Raw genomic sequence first — 17,836 nt, forward strand, 5'->3', positions numbered from 1 at the left:
AATGTGAGGTCATCCAGTGTGCATATGTTCAGCCTAACAGGTTTCCAACTAATTGCCGTACCAATCAGCACCCCATGCCCCTGCAGAAAAGCAGGACAGTTGTGGTTGCTCTATGTCTATGGCTAACTTGTGGTGAAGCATGTTTTATTTCTGGTGGTTTATGTGGCGGATGTCTCACTGTGGTTTTATTTTGTATTTCCCTGATGACCAGAGTTATTGAGCATCTTTTCATATGCTAATAGATCATTTGGAGCTTCTCTTTCCTGGAGTGTCTTTTCGAGGCTTTCAACCACTTTTGAAAATTGAATTGCTTGTCATTTTCTTATTGATTTGTAGGAGTCTTTATACATTCTGGACACGTGTCCTTTCTTGCATATACGTATTGCATATATTTATTGCCAATGAGCTTGCCTCCTCGCTCTCTTAGTAGTATCTTTTGGGGAGCAAAGTTTTTCATTCAAAGGAGTCCAATTTATCAATGTTTCCATTATGGCTAATGCCTTTTGTGTTCTGTTTTTTTCTATCCTAAGGTCATGAAGATATTCTCCTATGTTCTCTTCTAAAAGTTCGATTGTTTTATCTTTCAGAGTTAGCTTTATGATCTGTCTCAAATTGATTTTCTGGGTAGGGTGGGAGGTATGAGTTGAGGTATATTTTTTCTACATAATGCTGGTGGGAGTGAAAACTGGTTCAACTTCTCAGGAGAACTGTGTGGAAATATTTACTAAAGCGGAATATATGTGTGTAAGGATATTCCTAGCCACTTTCTTGATAATAGCCAAAGTTGGAAATAAATGAAAGGTCCATCAACAGCAGAATGGATAGATGGGGGAGGGTACAGCTATACAATGGAATTGAATCAGCAATAAAAACAGAAGCAACTCTTGCTATGCGTACCATCATGGATGAGGCTCACAGACACTGTTGAGTGAATGAACAGTGATTACTTTTGGAGGAGGGAGTCCAGTGGATATAAACTGGAAAGGGGAAGACAGAACCTTCTTAGGTGTTGCAAATGTTCTGTATTCTGATCTAAGTAGTAGTTACATGAGGACATTTATATGTGAAAATTCATAGAAGTCTATGCTTCAAATTAATGCACTCCACTGAATTATATTATATCTCAATAAAAAAATTAAGTGGCTCCTGTCTACCATCACTCTCCCTTAATGTCCTTCTGATAACACACCTAAGACAGACCCCTGCTGTGGTTAGAATCATCGCTGTCTGACCCTGAAGGCATTTCTGCTGTTGGATCGTACTCCCCATTGGGTACCCTCTATCCCTCGGGGAACCCCGTGTTCTGTGATCTTTATTTTTCCGTTTGATCTTTGGTTTTTAAAAATGTATTTCTTGGGAGCATCATTAGGACTCTTCCAGGGGGGTGAACTTGGGCCTCATTCTAATTAACCCAATGGTAATTCATTTTTTCTGGGCAGAGGTTCTCATCACAGCTGGACCCAGCCACCTCAGGCCCTGTGGGTTGAGAGGATGCAGAGGCAGAGAGCCTGGCACCGCCTGCCCGGCCAGCCCTGGTTGAATCAGTCCTTCCCTCCACATGAGGCCCAGAAGGTCTTTTCCCATTAACAGGGACATTCACTTATTGTCTTTATTTTTAAATGTTTTGTGGAAAATTAAAAGAAGAGTGACTGCCAGGCAGTGCTTGAGCCAACAACTCAGAGAGCGTCTGTGTTTTCTTCCAAGCCTGACCGGAGTGAGCCTGGAATCGACCCAGCCCTCCCCAGGCTCCTCTGCCTTCATTTATTCTCTGGGCGGCTCAGTTCCTTTTAAGACACAAATTGATTGGGATAATTTTTGCTATAACTACAATTGCCATGGAAAGGGGGTGGCGGGGGGGTGCGTTCAGGCTGTGGACTCCTGCAATGACTGTGAACCACTGAGTTACTGTAAAATGACCAGAAAATGGATTCAAAATTGAAGTCACCAATAATGTAATTACTGCTGTGTGTGTTCAGGGCTGCCAGAACAAGAGTTGGCTGCTGCCCTGGAAACATCTGGAGATAAAGCTGCGGCTGCTATAACCCTACACTCCTCATCCCTTTGGGGCAGCAGTATTCTTCCAGGCCGGAAGCCCCTCAGAGGGTGGAAGGAACATGAAGGGAAAAGGGATGTGGAGAGAGGCCACAGAGAAGAAACAGGTGAAAGGCAGGGCTTACCCCTCCTGTAACCCAACAGTGGGATCTGGTCATTGCATCTCTGGCAGAATGAAGCCCAGTGTGGTCACTGTCATCATATCACACTGTCATCACCGCTATCAACACCTCAACCCCACTGCCCGTCACCACAGTCACTACTGCCCCTGTCAGTCGTGGCATCACCCCCACTCCTGAAGCATCAGCACTGCCATCGGCAGCAGCAGCATCACAGCAGTGACAGCAGCGTCTTCATCATCACCAGTCTCATCCACGCCAACATCACCACCACCATTCCCCTATCGTTGCCTCCATTACAGTCATAGCATCAACATGATCATGACCAATCTTATCCATGCCATCAAAGCTGTTTCCAGCTCCATCCACATCCTTGCCAACATCACTCTCGCATCATCAGCATCCTCATCGTCACCACCATCACTGTTATCACCATCAACATGGTTATCACCTCCTCTCTCATCAGCACTACCATCTTCATTGCTACCATCATCATCACCATTACTTGCGTGACACTGACGTATTTATCGTCGTCAATCCCCTCATCGCCATCCCCCCATTGTTACAGCATCATCACCGCTCCACCCCACCAGTGCCATCACCATGATCATCAACAGCCTCACAACGTGGTCTGAAGACACCATCATGACTATCACAACTGTCACGACAGTTCCTTTACCATCTCACAGTCAATATCAAAATCATTTCCTTCAAGATCCCTCTTGCAGTCCTCAGCCCAGTTGGCTCTGTGCTCGCCTCCAAGCCTACATGTGCCATCCTCTGGAGGTACAGCCACGCTGCCATGGTCATACTCCTAGGCCCTGTCCAGGGGTAGCCAGTAGACAGCTCCTTGTAAGGGGTGTGGACAGAGCTTGGACATGAGAAGTAGGGTGTCCATATGACGCATTCAAGGCCCTTTATGGTTCAATATGAAACCAGTGGTCAAAGAGGAGGGGGCAGGGAGTGGGGGAGCTGGTGCCACCCCTCCCCACATCACTGAGTAGAAGTCTCCATTCTCACCTGACTTTCCAGGTTGTTTTGAGCGTATTTGCCAAGGTAGAAGGAAAGGGCATGTTTTATAAAACAGTTTGTTAGCTTGACTTAAAGTACTTAAATATTTAGCCACTTGATATGTGGGCCTCTATTTGATCTCTGGCCCTGGGCTTTGCAAAGCTTAGGGGTAGGCCAGAGCCCAGGCCTTTCCCAGAGGCCCTTGAGGCAGCCAGGACATGTGTGAATCCACTATTCATCCATGTCTTGCCTCCTCCCACATGCATCGTGTGTTCATATATGTGCGCACTGTGTCATTCCCATGGCCACAAGCTGGTGGCCACAATGCTGGGTTGAGGGTTGCAAGTGACAGAAAGCCAAATCCTAACTGGCTTAAGCAAAAAGAGAACCTATTGGTTCAGGTAACGGAAGTCCAGGGTGCCGCTTGATCACGGGGCCCATATTTCTTTCTGTCTCTTAGCTCGGCTCTCCTCCACAATGACTCCATTCACAGACAAGCACCAGGGTTTTTCTGTGCGCACCAGGGGCTACACTACCTCCAGATCTTACCTCCTCCCAGGTCCAGTTATAGCAGGAAGTTGCCCCTTTTCACTGAGAGGTCTCATGCCATCCCATTGGCTCCAACTAGTCACATGACCAGCCTCCCAACCAATGACTGGCCTGGGGGTGGTGAGTGAAGAGTCCAGCTAGAGCCTGTCGCCCTGCCGCTCAGAGGCTGCAAGTGGGAAAGGCAGTGGAGCCCAGAGGAAAACTAGAGATAGCTGCCAGAGAAGGGGCAGTGGCTCCTGGAGAGCCCTCCCCAGGGCCGCCCCTGAGGTCCCACCTCATGGCTCTTTTAGGCATGGTCCCTGCATGAGCCTGTGCCCTGCTTTGAGCCCCAGCTGCCCTGGTTCCTACTCATTTCATGCTTCCGCTGTGCCCAGTGTTTCTTGCCCGTCCCAGAAGCATCTGCCTTCTGAGCTGCCTAAGCCCTTGGGCCTCCCGCAGGACGAGTAGCTGTTTGAAGGCAGGGATTCAGCCTCCATTCACTCAGCAGTTGTCAGTTAAGCACCAGATACTGTTAAGCACTGTTGATACACAATCATCATTTCTGCTTCATGAGTTCTGTGCTGTCTTTTTTTTAACTGAAGCGTTACAGTGTGGTTTACAATGTTGTGTTAGTTTCAGGTGCACAGCAAAGTGATTGAACTACACACACACACACACACACACACACACACACACATACACACACATACATATAATGTTGAGCATAGTTCCCCGTGCTGTATACTAGGGCCTTGTTGATTATCTATTTCACATATGGCAGAGTATATCTGTTAATCCCAAACTCCTAGTTTATCCCTATGCCTCTTTCCCCCTTGGTAATCATAAATTTGTTTTCTGTGTCTGTGAGTCTATTTCTGTTTTGTAAGTAAGTTTATTTGTATCATTTTTTTTCAGATTTCACATATAAGTGGTACCATGATATTTGTCTTTCTCTGTCCAACTTACTTCAGTTAGTATGATAATTTCTGGGTCCACCCACATTGCCACAAATGGCATTATTTCATTTTTTATGGCTAATATTCCAGTGTGTGTGTGTGTGTGTGTGTTTGTGCGCGCACGCACATGTGCCTCTGTATGCCACATGTTCTCATCCATTCATCTGTCGATAGACATTTAGGTTGTCTCCATGTCTTGGCTATTGTAAACAGTGCTGTGATGAACAATGGGGTACATATATTTCTTTGAATTAGAGCTTTCTCCAGATACATGCCCAGGAGTGGGATTGCAGGGTCATTTGGTGACTCTACTTCTAGCCTTTTAAGCAACCTCCATATTGTTTTCCATAGTGGCTACACCAACTGACATTCCCCTCAACAGCGTATACTCATTATCTCATTCAACTTTCCTATGATTCTCTAAGGCCGGGACTATTGCAACCCCAGTTTTGAGATGCAGAAACTGAGGTTCAGAGAGCTCATCAGTGGTGCAGCCTCAGAGTGGTCATCAGGCTCACAGCCACTCATGCTCACAGTGCCCGGCTGCCTGATGAGACAGCATGACCCCTGTACTGTCCTTCCCTCCCTCCTCCCGTTGCAGCCTGCGACCAGCTGGCGCTGGGGGTGGTGGCCATTTTCGGGCCATCCCAGGGCTCCTGCACCAATGCTGTCCAATCCATCTGCAATGCGCTGGAGGTGCCCCACATCCAGCTGCGCTGGAAGCACCACCCACTGGACAACAAAGACACCTTCTACGTGAACCTGTACCCGGACTACGCATCTCTCAGCCACGCCATCCTCGACCTGGTGCAGTACCTCAAGTGGCGGTCGGCCACTGTGGTCTATGATGACAGCACCGGTGAGTAGCCATGCCTGGCCGCACCAAGAGCAGGAGGGGAGGGTGGCAGAGCCCCGGGATTGGGTTCTTTGCTGCTTGCTCAGCTCAGCCGCCCTGTCCACACTTACACCCAAGCCTCATCCAGTCACACTGATGCTCGCCCTGCACTCACCCACAACCCTGTGCGCACCAGCAACACCCACCCAAGCTGCTCCACACCTGCCCCGAACTGCCCCCGCCCCAACCCAGGCAGCATGCTCCAATCTGCACTCACACCTGCATGGCCACGCCCACACCTGCCTACACCCTCACGTTCACACATTCTCACCAGAAGCACACACATCCAGCTCTGTGCTGTGGGGCTGTGAGCACAGACTCTGGATTCAAACCAAACAGTGCATGATGTGGGCTGACCCTGCACTTAATAGCTGAGCAGCACAGAGCTATTTCCTCCCTGCCTCCTTCTTTCCAAAGACTCAAGTCCCAAAACGTTTCTTAGCCCTGCCTCTTAGAGAGTGACCTTGGCAAGTCACTTAACCCATCTGGCCCTGCTCTGCCACGTGACAAGCCAAGAACTATAGCAGCCAGTTTGGAGAGAGCCCTCCAGCTCTCAGCTCCCTGTGATTGGATGTCAGCTCTTGATTACCTCCTAAATGGGGAGTCAGGGTAGTGGGGAGAGACTCCCTCAGAAGAGACACTCAGAAGTTGTTTTGTTAACTCAGGATTCAACAAGCATCTCTTGAGTTCCTGCTCTATCCGAAGCACCGGACGGTAGATCCTGGGTGGCAGAGATCCCCCCAACCCCTGCTCACTGCCCCCAGCCATTGAGAGGCACTGCTGCCCAGCTCCAAGTCTCAGCCTGTGACACTGCAGCCCTGTGTTTTTGTCTGTCTTCACGCACCACTATGAATGATTATCTGTCTCGGAGCCTGTTTCTGCATCCAGACCATGAACCTTCTGTGCCTCTGGCATTTAGCACAGCACCTGGTACAATGAATACTGTTTAAATATTTGTTGAGTTGAGTTGAGCTGAAAATAAAATGGAAATAAACTGTAATTAAATATGGCAGGAAATGGCTTGTTGGGCACTGGTAAGGAAGAAGAAATAAAGATGAAGTTATCCCATCTTCTTTTGAGAAGTTAGTCATATTGAAGGGGAGTGAGTGCCCACCCAGAGCTCACTGGTCTTTTCCTGGCCATCAGAGCTAAGAACCAAGTGACATGTTCATACAGTCAGAGCTAGAGGCACTTGGAGAGGGGAAGCTCCATGACCTTGGCTGGTGTGGGCTGATACCAGAGGAACAGCGACATGAGCCTGGCTTTGAGGATGGGTGGACAGGAAGAGGAGTCATGAAGGTGTTATATGAAGGAGGAACCGCAGGGGATCCCAGTATGGTAGGTGGGAGGAAAAGATCAGATACACAGTGTGTATCAGGCTATGGGCAAGGTCTCTGCAGTCTAGCTTCAGAGTTCAGACTTTATCTTGTAAGTGGCTGAGGACCATTGAGTGTTGTTGAACAAAGACATAGAATAATAAAAGCAGAGTTTTAGAGGGTGGTACTGACAGCTGGCCACCTGATGTGAAGAACTGACTCATTGGAAAAGACCTTGATGTTGGGAAAGATTGAAGGCAGGAGGAGAAGGGGACGACAGAGGATAAGGTGGTTGGATGGCATCACCGACTCAATGAACATGAGTTTGAGCAAGCTCCAGGAGTTTATGATAGACAGGGAAGCCTGGCGTGCTGCAGTCCATGGGGTCGCAAAGGGCTGGACACGACTGAGCGACTGAGCTGAACTGACAGCAATGTGCAGAGAGTTAGAGGGAGAACGTGGAGCAAGAAGACTGGGGCAGAGGTGGCCATATTGGTCCAGGCAGGCACAAAAGGGTTGCTTGGAAGAGAACTTGGGGCCAGCATAGGAGAGAAGAATTAGATATGAACGGATCGTATTGAAATTATGTAGGAGTGTCATGGGCACAGAGTGGCCGCAGTAGACACTGACGTAAACTGCTGCCCAGCAGGACTGGGGCCTCCATATGCTGGATGCAGATAGAGAGAGAGGCTTTGCAGAGGAAGATGCTGTGGCATCAAGGCGGTCCTGGTGAGACTGGTCCAAGCAGATGCTGAGATCTGGAACCTCCTCTCCCTGTGGATGGCTAGCTCTGATTGTATGTACACAACACCTGATTCTTGGCTCTGACGACCAGTGGCTTCTGGGTGGGCACTCACTCCCCTACAATATGATTAACTTCTTAAAAGAAGATGGGATAGCATCTTCATTTCTTCACCTTTCCCAATGCCCAACACACTTTTTCCTTCAGTATTTATCATTTTATTCAATTTTTATATTTAATTCTATTCAACAAACATTTTAAAACGTAGGGTAGTCAGTAATGGCGTTGGTTTAGTTAAGAAGACACTTAGTACTAGGTATTCAGTGTTGGATTCAGTCAAACAATAATATGACTTTGATGAGGAATAGTATTAGTAGGAAGTATGCTCCCAGAATCAGGATATTTCAAGGGGACAGCTTGTGGGTCATCAAGCCCATGAAGTGGGAAGCGCTTAATAGCAGGCTTTGACTGTATTTGCTTTGGGGGTTGTTTCCATTAGGATATTTTGGCTGTAAGTAACAGACAACCCAACTCAAATTGGCTGGAGCAGTAGCCACTTAGTTATCTCACTGACGAGAAGTCTGGAGATGGGCCCTTCTAGGACGAGTTTTTAGCAGTTCATCTGAGTCAGGATGCTGAATCAGTATCACTGCAGTTCCCGTAATTTTCCCCCTCATGGTCACAATAAAGATGCTCCAGCTCCAAATATCAGATCCTCGCGTGATGATACCCCAGAAAGTGGGAAGGAAAGAGGTAGAAGACAAAGGGATTTTTCTTAATGTGATTTGTGCCTGTTCAGGGAGGAAAAGCTGTCTCAGAACCTTCCGGCATACCACCCTATCCAGTTCATTGAGTCTGTGCTCACTACCCTCAACATCCCATTCAGACAGGAATGGGACTCCTACTGATTGATTCCACCTACCATGAGTCATTTCTTAGGGCTGGCACACAGCCACCAAAATCAATGGTTCTCTTAATATGCTAGAAGAGGGGACATCAGTTATCTATTTCGATGATAATTCTGTATAACAAACCACCCCAAAACAATGTGGCTTGAAATAATAAGCATCTGTTTAGCTCACAAGTCTGTAGAGTCAGTGACTGAATGAGGTTGGCCAGGCAGTTATTCTGGTCTCAGCTGGATCACTCACCTGCCCAGGGGTCGGCTGAGTGTTGGCTGAAATAGACCGGCCTTGGCTGAGATGAGAGGGTAGCTGGGCTCTCATCCTCCAGCAGGCTACCCCACACATGTGGTCATGATGATGGCAGAGGGGAAAAGAACAAAACCAGTGTACAATTCCTTTTCAAGTATTTGATTTCGTCATGCCTGCTGATACCCCATTGGCCAAAACAGTTCACACAGTTGAGCCCAGTGTCGTGGGTAGACCAAGTCACCTGCCCACAGTTAGAGGGCACTGCAAAGTTACACAGCAAAGGATGGGGATGTAGGGAAGGGTGGAAATTGGAGTCATCACTGCAACCCACTACAGGTAGAACTGCTTTAAAATGTACCTGGGATCTAAAGAGTAGATATGACTAAGTGATAACACAGAGAGGTCAATGGCACAAAAAGATGAGTTGTTACTTACAGTTCCCTAAAAGCCGAAGGGGGCACACCATGGCACCTAAGGCCACATGCAAGGCTGGTCAGGAGGTAGGAGCAAGGGGAAGACACAGGCAAGAGCCTTTATTACTCTAGAGTCTCTATTACTTATTCCCATGGTGGCTCAAGTGATAAAGAATTCTCCTGCCAATGCAGGAGATGTGGGCTTGATCCCTGGTCCAGGAAGATCCCATGGAGAAGACAATGGCAACCCACTCCAGTATTCTTGCATGGAAAACCCTGTGGACAGAGGAGCCTGGTGGGCTGCAGTCCATGGGGTTGCAAAAGAGTCAAACATGACTGAGTGACTGAACAGCTATAAGATTGCCCCTGTTACTACTAGGTGGAATTTGTTAGGTGCCACCATCCCATATGGGGTAGGAAGCAAAACACAGATTTGGGAGTTTGTGACTGAAGAGTTTATAATATGATTTTGGTGTGCCAGGAAAACACAGGTACTAGGGATACAAACAACTTTGGTCATTAGTTTGGCCCATGGATGCCAAGTCATCAGTTACAGAATATCAAGAATGATTATTCCAGGGACCAACAGTGTTTGCCTCTCGAGTTTTGCCATGCAAACCTAATCTGCGCACAAGCCAAATTTATATCAAGAATGAAAGGAAGGGGCTTAGAAAAAGCTGGGGTTAAAAAAAAAGGGCCCAGCCTAAGAGCCCAAAAGATTGGGTCTTGAATTTTGATCCCATTGCTAACATTCTGCAGAATCTTGGGAGGATCACTTAACCTTTATGGGCCTCAATTTCTTTATCTGAATATTGGAACCAAAGCACCTACTCTGTATGTCTTCTAGGACAGGGAGATGGTTAAATAGGGTAATGAATGCAGAAGTGCTTTGTAAGTGAAAAGCATGACTTCAACAACCAAGATTCACTGCAGATATTTTGAGAGAGATTGATTAGGGAAGCAGCCAGAAGGAGTGCTAATCTCAGGCAAACGAAGAACCTAGTCCTCTGCTGGGATGGGCTAGGATGAGCCTCTGGTCTCCTTCGGGAATACGCTGATGGGAAGGAGTTCTGACACTTGCTGTGAGAGAATGTGGGTCACTGTGTATTACACGGGGCAATGAACTTGGCTGACAAGAAGGCTCTGATGGCCCTTCTCCAGCATCCACAATGTCCCTGTCCTCATGTCCTGGGTCCCTAAAGCCCATGTGCCTACTGATGCTGTCCCTGGGTCTGAAAACTGAGCCAGTAGGAGCAAAGTGTGTGCTCAGAGCCTCGCAGGGTAACAGGTGTGAGCAGGCAGAAGCATTCAGCCAAACCAAGGACTTCTGGGGTTCGTTGAGGAGGGAGGGTAAGGGTGGGGGTGTGTGTTTGGGGGAGCTTGCGGCCCTTCCCTCCTCTGCTAAGATTACCTGATATCCCCTTCCTGCCCCATCAAGTCTGGTATTAGGAGGTACTGGGGTCCCTGTTTGATCCAGATCCCTCCAGGACTCCAGAGCCCTCTCCCAGCCACACACCTGGATCTGAGACTAGCCAGGGGACCAGGGGTTCCTGATGCCCACAATCATGGCAAAGCTTGTTTGGAAGCTCTTTGGGAGGCTTAGGTCCTAGAGAAATATCTGTCTTCCCCAGCAGAGATAACTCCCTGGTAGTTCAGGTGGTAAAAAATCTGCCTGCAAAGCAGGAAACCCAGGTTCGATCCCTGGGTTGGGAAGATCCCCTGAAGAAGGGAATGGCTACCCACCGCAGTATTCTTGCCTGGAGAAGTCCACAGACAGAGGAGCCTGGCAGGCTACAGTCCACAGGGTTGCACAGAGTTGGACACTACTGAAGCGACTTAGCACACACACACATCTATAGGGCTTAATTTCTTTCTATGTGTCCTGACTTCTGCCCTGTTGGAATCCTTCTCAGGTTCTAAGTGGTGACCCCCAGACTCACTCCCTCCCACCCCAATTTGAAGTTAAATTTAAAGAGAGTTATCTCTTACCAGTTGCCTTGGCACAACTCCTGGGAGTCATCTGATAAGACCAACTGGCATCTCACATCCATCTCGTACCTATACCTCAAGCAATGTGTGTGCTGATTGACTGGGGTGGGGGTGGGGGGGACAGAGTCTGTGTCCCTAGAGTGGGAACAGATCCCTTCTGAGTCATGTGGACTGAACATGGGGGAGGAGTTGTTCCCCAAAGGAAAACCAGAGTGCTGTTAGCGGGGAAATGGAGCATGGCTGAGTGGACAGTGCAGCCAGGATGCAGACACCAAGCCCTGCGTATGGGCAGTGAGCCCAGCAGGTGGGAGGGGCCAGCCTGCCTGGGACCCTGGCCCGGTGCTGCCGCAGCCCTCCCTGAGGTAGGCGGGGCTGTAGAGACCAGCAAGCAGGCTTGTTTCCAGGCTAAGCACAGAAGAGTCAGCAAGAAGGGACCTCGAAACAGGGACGGAAATGAACTTAATTAGGCCTAAGCAAGCCATTTGTCTCTAGGAAGTGACATTCAGTTTTCCCTGGAAGTCCCCAGATTAACTGGTTTTGCAAAATGCCAAGGTGGAGGGTGGATTTTTCAGTGTAAAGAGAAGAAAAACAGTAGCCAGTCCAATTATGGAAACTGGTGTTGAGTACAACCAAAGGGCCAGGCCCTGTGTTGTGGGGCTGTGGAGACCTACCCCGCCTGATGTTGAAGAGCTTGTGACAGGACAAGGAAAGTGAGATGAGGTCCGAGGAGGCGAGCACTGAGGGAAGAGGCCACCGACTTGGTTGGCGGGGGCAGGATGGGAGTTGGGTAGAGAGATCTTCTCCGGGCAGAGCAGTAGGGGTAGGCTTCATGGAGGAGGCGGGTGCATTGAGGCTGGAAGAATGGGAAAAGTTTACAGAGGGAGCCTGCTCTTGGGGCTGGGGGTGGGGGCGGTAACTCAGCACAAATACCCCCTGGCCTTACCTGGTCCAACAGTGGGTACAGCTGAGCCTGAGCTGCCACTTGTGCCGCATTCTGGCAGCAGGTTGCTGAGGCTGTTTCGGAAGATTATGTCCCGTGCTTTGGAGTGTTGTAGAGGGCGGGGGAAGGAGGAGGGGGTTGCCTCTAATTCAGGCTCCATAAGCCTCTACACCCACTGGATGAGAGAGGAGCAGATGGGTGGAGTCAGCGGGGATTTGCTAGCTGTCTGTGCCTGCTTTTGAATCTACAGGTGTGTACACGTTATCTGTGTGTGCACACACCTTTATCTACATGTATAGGCATGTCTATCAACCCAAGCATATGTCCTGTCTGTAACATGCATGTGTGTATGTAAGCATGTGTTTGTGTGTGCACACATGTGTGTGTGCATATGCAGGCCTGCACAGCTGGGTGCACGGGTCTGTGCCCCAGTGTGCCAGGGCCTGTGTCTGCACACGTGTCACTGTGTCCATGCACAAATCTCCGTGGGCCACATGTTGGTGTCTATGTGTGGTTGTAGACCTGTGACCACCCAAGTCTGTGGTGTCTGCAGCTGTGTGTCCATGTGCTCACGTGTGTCTTTTATGCCCCGGGCCCTCTCAGGGCTCATCCGACTGCAGGAGCTCATCATGGCCCCGTCGAGGTACAACATCCGCCTCAAGATCCGCCAGCTCCCCCTTGACTCTGATGACTCGCGCCCGCTGCTCAAGGAGATGAAGCGAGGCCGGGAATTCCGCATTATCTTCGACTGCAGCCACACCATGGCTGCCCAGATCCTCAAGCAGGTGCGTGGGCACCGGCCAGCGGGAGGGAAGGCTGGGATCTGCTTGCCATTTCTCCCAGCCACCCCCATTTCCCAAACACAGGCCTGACGTCAGCCAGATCCGAGTTTGATCCCTAGTCTGCCTCTTTCTGGCTGTATGACCTTGGGTGGTCACTCTACCCCTATGAGCCTCAGTTTCACCAGGAGCAAAATGGGCACAGTGGTCTTGACACTCCGACTTGGTGTGAGGATGGGATGAGACAATGGATCAGCTGCCCAGCCAGGCCTGGAGCACAGGGGGTGCTGAGTTTCCACATCACCTTGATGCAAGTGGGAGGCAGGGGCTACTGAGGAAGCATAGGACACTCGAGGAAGCACAGAGAACTGGGGGTATCAGGAACAGCCTCCAGACTGCCTCTTCCAGCCACTAATTCCCTGCAGCCTGTGGCACTCAGTGTCAGTCTCCGATCACTGGGAGGTTTATCAAGGCTCCGCGTCCCATCTGCTCAGCTCTGCAGTGACGGTGGGGGAGGAGAGTGGCTTGCAGTCCTGGCCGCGCCTCCATTCCCAGACGAGCCCAGCGTGGTGTGCTGGGAACCAGACCGAGCTCTGCCAGCCACCCAAGAAATCAACAATGAAATCGCTCACAGCCCCCTTTGGGGGTGTCGCGGCTGAAACCAAAACCACTCTGATTTGAGCCAGTGCTTTGTGTAAAAGGCAATTATGTGGTCTCAGCGTCCCTGGTGATTGGAGGAGGCATTCTGTGGGGCCTTAACACATGACTCTGGGAGAGGCAGGTGGCAGGTAGGGGATGCAGGGATGCCGAGGGAGAGCTGCCGAGCTGGGGCCAGGAATCTATTCAAGGCCTGACGCCCCCGCCCAATCCTGCAAGGGGTGCCAAGAGGAATAGCGGCCTGTGTCTTCCCCGAGGAAGCCTCCCACCAGGCACCTTCACACAGCAGCTAAAAACTCAGTTGAGGGCGTGAATCCTGTTCCTGCCCTGGGGCGTGGTGTACCTGAGAGCGAGTGGCCCCGGGGTCATCCCCTGCTCTATAGATGGAGTGAACGATCCCTCCTTCATCTGGTTCTGGAGGATTTGGTGAGACGAGTGAAGGAAGGAGTTCATCCTTGTGCCTAGGGCACAGTCAGCACTGGATGTGGCGCAGCTTTAAACTCAAAGTGGGAGAAACAAAGCTCCCGGAAGTCCCTTAACCCTCGTTCTCTGGCCCATGGCACCCAGCGCCTCTCTCCTTTTTCAGGCACGTGGAACCAAGTAATAAAGACCACCACTGCTCATGTTCACTGAGGAGTGACTGTGCAGTGTACACACACCCCTGGGAAGTGGGGTGATTATCCTGCTTGATTTACCAGCAGGGAAACTGAGGCTCCAGGGGAAAGTCCTGGGCCTGAGGTCACCCAGCCAGAAAGTGAGAATTCACTCCCTAGTCTGCTGACGTGGAAACCCCTAGAACTGGAGATTCTGTGTTCAGCCTGACACTGAACTAAACCAAGGTGAGCGTGACTGCAGCCCGAGGACTGCTCCAGCCTTTCACCTGTGAATGCAGGCTGTGAATCCCCTCCAAGACCGGGAAGAGATGAGAGCCATTTTCAAAGTATACTTGACCTCGTGACATTTCCCCCTGAGCACTATGTGGGCCTGCATTCTGAAGAACTCTGTAGAAAATGCATTATGGTCATTAGTACTATAGAACAGAGACTTCTAATAAATTACATAATATAAAATGCAGACTTCACGATGGTGGGTGATAATAATTCACACAGCCACGTGGCCCGCTGTGTGGTCAGCCAGCACCCGGGAAGCAGGGATGTCTCACTGCTTCCCACTGGGGATCCTCAGACCAAGGATAGACCCTGCTCTTTAAGTCTGGCTGGGTTGGTGGGGTCCGGGTTCCCACAGACATCTTTCCAGAGCCAGGACAGTGGATTCAGCTGAGTGGAGTCAGGGCACTAGAGAACCCAGTGTTCAGTGGATTCCATCAGCATTTCTCTGAGTGCACAGACCTGGAGATGCTTCCTAAAAACTCAGACACCTGCCCCCCCCCCCCCGGCCCTGCAGAATTTGGCATCTTTAGAGAGTGCGGCCCAAGATTCTGCACTTGAAAGTGTCCCCTGTGATTTTGCTGCACACTCCGGAGTGAAGTCCCCTGCTGTCTGCCTGCCAGCCACTGTCATGGTCAAAAGGTCTCACAGGACATCCCGCTCTGAGCATCCAGCCTCCCCCAGCCCACTGCCAGCCAGCCTGGGACGCCCCCGTCCCCAGCCTGGCCCCACGCCAGGGTGGAGAGGAGGAGGGGCTTCTTGGGTGCTCCCTGCAGGGCGCTCACGCTTTGCTCTCCCACAGGCCATGGCCATGGGCATGATGACCGAGTACTACCACTTCATCTTCACCACACTGGTAACGTACCTTCAGGTCCCGGCATGGGTCAGGGTGGGGCTCCCTCCGAACAAGGTCAACCTGGCGGGGAGGGACAGTTGCTACAAGAGATTCAGACGGGACTTGCTTCCTAAGGCTGTAGGCGTAACCCCAGACAAGGGCGCAATCTGTCTCGGTGGCCCACCCACTTTGAGAAGGTGGGGACTTTAGAACCTGCCGGTGTGAACACATGCCCCTCTGCCTGCTGGCAGAGAGACCTTGCAGAAGTCAGTTCTTCCTCTGCAAAATGGGCAAGCTCGTGGCTCCTGCCTCCTAGGACTGCTGTGGGAACTGGGCGGGTTCACGCACTGATGCACTGAGGGCAGTGCCTGGCTCGTGTGAAGCGCTGTTATTAGGACAATGACCCTTGGCCCCTGGCCCACGCACCTCCACACAGGTCTCAGGCCTCACGCAACAACAGGAGCTGCCACTTTGGATTCCTGCAGCATCCACGCTTAAGTCTGCCTACTCACCGTCAGCCAGGCCAGCCCACCTGCAGGCTCCAGATGGGTCTTTTCCAAACCATGAGAACATTTAGGACCATTTAAACCCATTAGGATAATTAGTTGTGGTCTGAGATCAGCAGAATAAAGAGATCCCTGTGCCAAAGGGGTACCAACTCCCAGCCACCCTGTCTTGGAGCCAGATGCCCTCAGATGTCACTGGGCCCCAGGTAGACTCTTCTGTCCAGCCCAGGTCTGGGGCAAGTGACAGCATCTTTAACCATCCTGTTGATGCAACCATCTCCTGAAATCTACATCAGACTTGCTGCTGCAGCTCTTCAGGCCTCTAGCTGTGTTCCTTCAGTCATCCAGCACCTGGCTAACATTCCTTACCCAGGGCCTGTGTTCGGCTAGGTGTCTCAGGATGCCTGATGCTGAGGCCTGCCCTCAAGGAACTCCCATCCTGTCCAGTCTGCATCTGTACATCTAACTCATTCGGCAGACATGCGCTGTCACATGCCTGGACAGATTGCCGTGGGGCACAGTGGAAGGAGGCGTCAGATGCCACAGGGCTGGTGGAAGGAGGGGAATTTCAGACTGCCTTTATAGGAAAGAAGATGCTTGAACTGGGCCTTGAAGGGTCAGAGGGAATTCACCAAGAAGAGAGAGCAATGACATTCCACAGAGAGGGAACGGCATAAGCAAAAGTCAAAGACAGGTTAGCCCTTCGAGGTTCATCCTGGTTGAGTCAAAGTGTCAGTTGCTCAGTCGTGTCTGACTCTTGGCGACCTCATGGACTGTAACCCACCAGGTTCCTCTGTCCATGGGATATTCCAGGCAAGAATCCTGGAGTGGGTAACCATTCCCTTCTCTAGGGGATCTTTCTGACTCGGGGATCGAACCAGGGAGCGTCTCCTGCATTGCAGGCAGATTCTTCACCATCTGAGCCACGCTCCTTTATGTACTGGTTGATTGTCAGAGCCAATTGTGTTCATCTCTTCCCAACTCCATAGTCAATGACATCACTCAGGTAGCTTGAAATTAGTCATGGCAGGCGTATTCATACTATAGAAGCTGGCAGATGCTACAAATAAAAGACACTTTCCTACCATCCCCTGAGAGCTGGTTATTAAGCATTTCCCAGCGCAACACTGTCTCTCTGCACCCGCAGCCACTATACCTTGTACTCATGTCTGAGTCACCATGCTCCCTCTCCTGATCCAGAGCTCAGATCGGGGGACCTGCCAGGAGCCGTGGTGGGAGAAAGGGATTCTGGAAGCTGGTGATTGAGACCAGGCATCTTCTTTCACAATTCCCTTTCGGAATTCTTCTCTTTCAGAGAAGCTGGCTTCTCTCCTGGGAGAGTCATGGGAGGCTGGGGATGAAGCCGTCAAATCCCCAACATTCCATCTGAAGCTAGAAGCAGGGAAGAGGAGCAAGTCTGGGAAGGTGTGCACATTCTGGGGATCCCAGGCTCTCTCTGCAGGTGTGGCAGCCCTGGCATTCCCCCACTGGGCTCCTTGGGTGCTGAGACCTCTGCACCCTTAGAGGTCCCCACTAGCCCTGTGCTAGCTCAACACATTCTTCCCACACTTCCATCCTGCTGGCTCACCTCCCTGAGTCCTTGCTGCTCTGAGTTGCTATAACAGAGCCTTAGAGTCCCCATAGGAAAATACAAGGGAGGAGCAGGCAGAGCTCCCAAGGTGGCCGTGGCCCCCTTACAGACCATGCCCATCCCTGCTTCACATTGCTGTCCAGCGCAGTGATGGGAGAGCAGGCCTCAGAGGCACAGATAAGGATGAGAGTTGCTGTTCCACCACCTCTTGGTGGTGCCCGTGGGCAGATTGCTTAACTTCCCTGGACCTCAGTTTCCTTGCCTTTAAAATGGGAATAATTCTGATGCCTTTAGGCCTCAGGGGTTTCTTTGGTGGCTCAGACAGTAAAGAATCCACCTGCAATGTGAGAGACCAAGGTTCAGCCCCCAGGTTGGGAAGATCCCCTGTATTATTCTTGCTGCCTGGAGAATCCCCATGGATAGAGGAGTCTGGCAGGCTACAGTCCATGGGGATGCAAAGAGTTGG

General features: G+C 50.7%; 1 protein-coding gene across 1 annotated transcript in view; it reads left to right on the top strand.

Annotated features, from left to right (window-relative positions):
* Positions 1 to 17,836, top strand: part of GRIK3 (glutamate ionotropic receptor kainate type subunit 3) — a 241,274-nt gene that overhangs the window by 152,135 nt on the left and 71,303 nt on the right. The window contains exons 3-5 of the mRNA XM_052636773.1: positions 5,268 to 5,525; positions 12,719 to 12,900; positions 15,241 to 15,294. Of these exons, the coding sequence (XP_052492733.1) occupies positions 5,268 to 5,525; positions 12,719 to 12,900; positions 15,241 to 15,294 (494 nt within the window). The remainder of the gene's footprint in view (positions 1 to 5,267; positions 5,526 to 12,718; positions 12,901 to 15,240; positions 15,295 to 17,836) is intronic.

Source organism: Budorcas taxicolor, chromosome 3 (assembly GCF_023091745.1).
Source record: "Budorcas taxicolor isolate Tak-1 chromosome 3, Takin1.1, whole genome shotgun sequence".
NCBI classification, from domain to species: domain Eukaryota; kingdom Metazoa; phylum Chordata; class Mammalia; order Artiodactyla; family Bovidae; genus Budorcas; species Budorcas taxicolor.